The sequence below is a fragment of the Prenolepis imparis genome, unplaced genomic scaffold (genome assembly GCF_030444845.1).
Source record: "Prenolepis imparis isolate NDT839.2.m4 unplaced genomic scaffold, iyPreImpa1.0 SCAF_15, whole genome shotgun sequence".
Lineage (NCBI taxonomy): Eukaryota > Metazoa > Arthropoda > Insecta > Hymenoptera > Formicidae > Prenolepis > Prenolepis imparis.
Genome location: NW_028141173.1, coordinates 8229794 through 8232187, shown reverse-complemented (window position 1 = coordinate 8232187; position 2394 = coordinate 8229794). Strand labels below are relative to the sequence as shown.

The 2394-nt window shown below is 46.0% G+C and overlaps 1 protein-coding gene across 1 annotated transcript; it reads right to left on the bottom strand.

Annotated features, from left to right (window-relative positions):
* Window positions 1-777: 777 nt before the first annotated feature.
* On the bottom strand, window positions 778-2004 carry LOC145946268 (uncharacterized). The gene has a single exon (XM_083055803.1). It carries the CDS (start codon window positions 2002-2004, stop codon window positions 778-780), a length of 1227 nt encoding a protein of 408 aa, XP_082911929.1.
* Between the last annotated feature and the right edge of the window lie 390 nt (window positions 2005-2394).

Sequence of the window (2394 nt, the reverse complement as noted above, 5' to 3'; positions counted from 1 at the left end):
TCGTGTTTTCCCTGCGTTTTTTTTTCATGAACTCTCGCACAAAGTGCGTGTTTCGCTCGTAATTTTATTATTCTTTCTTTGTAAAATTTTACACACCTAGGTGTGAAGCGGGCGAAACTTTGTTCGATAGTTGCTTCACAGCGTAGAGTGGACGCGAGAAACACTGCGAGCAAAGTTTTACACGAGGCGCATAGTACAAAGGTGCCGAGCGTAATTAATGTTTGTTTTCATAAAATTCAACTATTCGGTTGTAGTACTGGTTTTTTTATAATTACGAAATTGTTACGTAGAGTATTTTTTGCAGGTTTAAATTTTTCCAATTGATTAACAGGAAAAAATAAAACAAAAAAAGTGTTTGAACCAAAAAAAAAAAAATCCTGTGAGATTCTGGTGAGTGTGGTTGGCGGAATGAGAGGCGGAAAGGGGGGGGGGGATATTTCAAGACGACAATAATAAAATGCGACGATTAACGTAACGTACGCTCGGAAAAAAAATCTAATTTATTCAAAATAGAAAATAAATGTAATATGGCCTTTTCTGCCAATTAAACAAAAATAATAATTAAATGAAGGAAACGTAAATCGTTAGTCTTTGGTATTAATAATAAAGAAAAAAAAAGAGTATGTGACTTGTCTGCCGTAGCGAGTCACTCCGAAGCGGACGAGACGCTGCTTTCGTTCGACGAGGAAGGGCTCGTAGTCTGAGTAGCCGCCGTGTTGGAAGATAATTTGGCACCATGAAGCTGAGTTGAGGTATCTCGACGACCCTCCATGTGTATCATGGTGTGATGTTTATTTCCGCATTCCCGGCACCGCTTCGCGTTTCGACACGAAATCGCGTTGTGTCGCCCCAAAAATTGAAACACAGCCTTTTTTCAATCACGACGTTTCGTCTGAGATTAGCCGACATGTTCCTGAATCGCGGACACGTTACGATATAGTGAGACTCCAAACAGAGTGCACAGCTCGAGGACTCTGAAGTTCCGGTTGGTGATGCGGCATTCGCGATGAGAACCTTGGCCGGAACTGCTTGGTGGCAGGGTTGCGAGACCGTGGAGGATGAGCTCGGTGCGGATGATTCCGATGCTCCAATCTCTATGCTCTCCAAGACTCGAGCTCGCCCGGTGAGAAAGATCCGAAGGTCCTGATACGAGGGTGAATCCGTTGAGAAACCCAACTTTACCTCCCAGGCTTCACGTGTCGCCGAATCGAGCCGTTGCACGACGAGATGGACTAGCAGGTGATCCCAGTTGTGCGTCGGCGCGCCAAAAGAATTCAGAGCCTTCAGGGCCTCCGTTGTGGTGTCGAGAAGCACATTGAGATCCTTCGCGAAGCATCGAGCTATAGTCTTCATACGGAAGAGCATATCTACTTGAGCCGAAATGAGAAGGCGTTTGTTCTCGTACCGTGCAACGAGAAGATCCCAGGCTAAGGCAAACGAATCGTCCGAGAGAGATAAGTTTGAGATGAGCTGTGCTGCTTCACCGATGAGATAGGTCCGTAGATAATGCATTTTCTTCGAATTAGAAAGATCTGGATTCCGTGCGACTAACGAAGCGAACGAATCGTGGAATGGTCGCCATGCTGAGAAGTCGCCCGAGAAGTTAGGAAGAGAGATTTCCGCGAGGTGACAACGATTTGACGCTTGATGGTTGCCGACGGTGAGATTGGCGAGTCGAGAACCGGAAAGTGGATCGGTCTTGTTCTTCTCCTCCTCGATACGAATGAGGAGCTTCGCTTTCGCTTCCGCATAAAGTTGCAAACATTGCTCAAAAATGCCTCTTTTGAAATAGTCATGGTCGAGGAGTGTGTCGACCTTCGAATCCGCGAGTCGCTCGTGAGACGCTTCGAATTTTTTCCAGTTACTGTTGAGAAGGTCGAACTTGACCTTGAGAACTTGTATCTGTAATGTGGCGAAGGCAGTTTCGTTGCACTCGAGGACGACCGACCGAATATAATTGAATCGGTTCGTCTGTAGCGAGATTCTAGCCTCTAGATTCGACATGATGATGGATTTCCGTGCTGATCCGTCGACAGGGGTTCCAATGGGGGGAGGGAGATCCACTTCCGAGATGCGACTGTTCACAATTTCGATCGAAAGAATCGGGGGGAGGGGGGTTAAAGTACCTCGAGGAGGTTTCCACAGCGTAAAAAAAAAAAAAAAAAAAAAAAACGACGTATCACGATCCGACGTACAGGCGAGATCGCGGATCCTACTACGAGTTTGTGAAATATTCCGAAAGAGATGCCGTTAACACGTTACCCCGCAAAAAATAAGGCGCGTTGTCCCGCGCTGTGAGAGAATGTCCGAATTCGCACTACCACTCGCGATATAAAAGTAATCCGGCTCGAAGGACCGTAAAATGTTTGAACGAAAAATGTCCGATGAGATTCT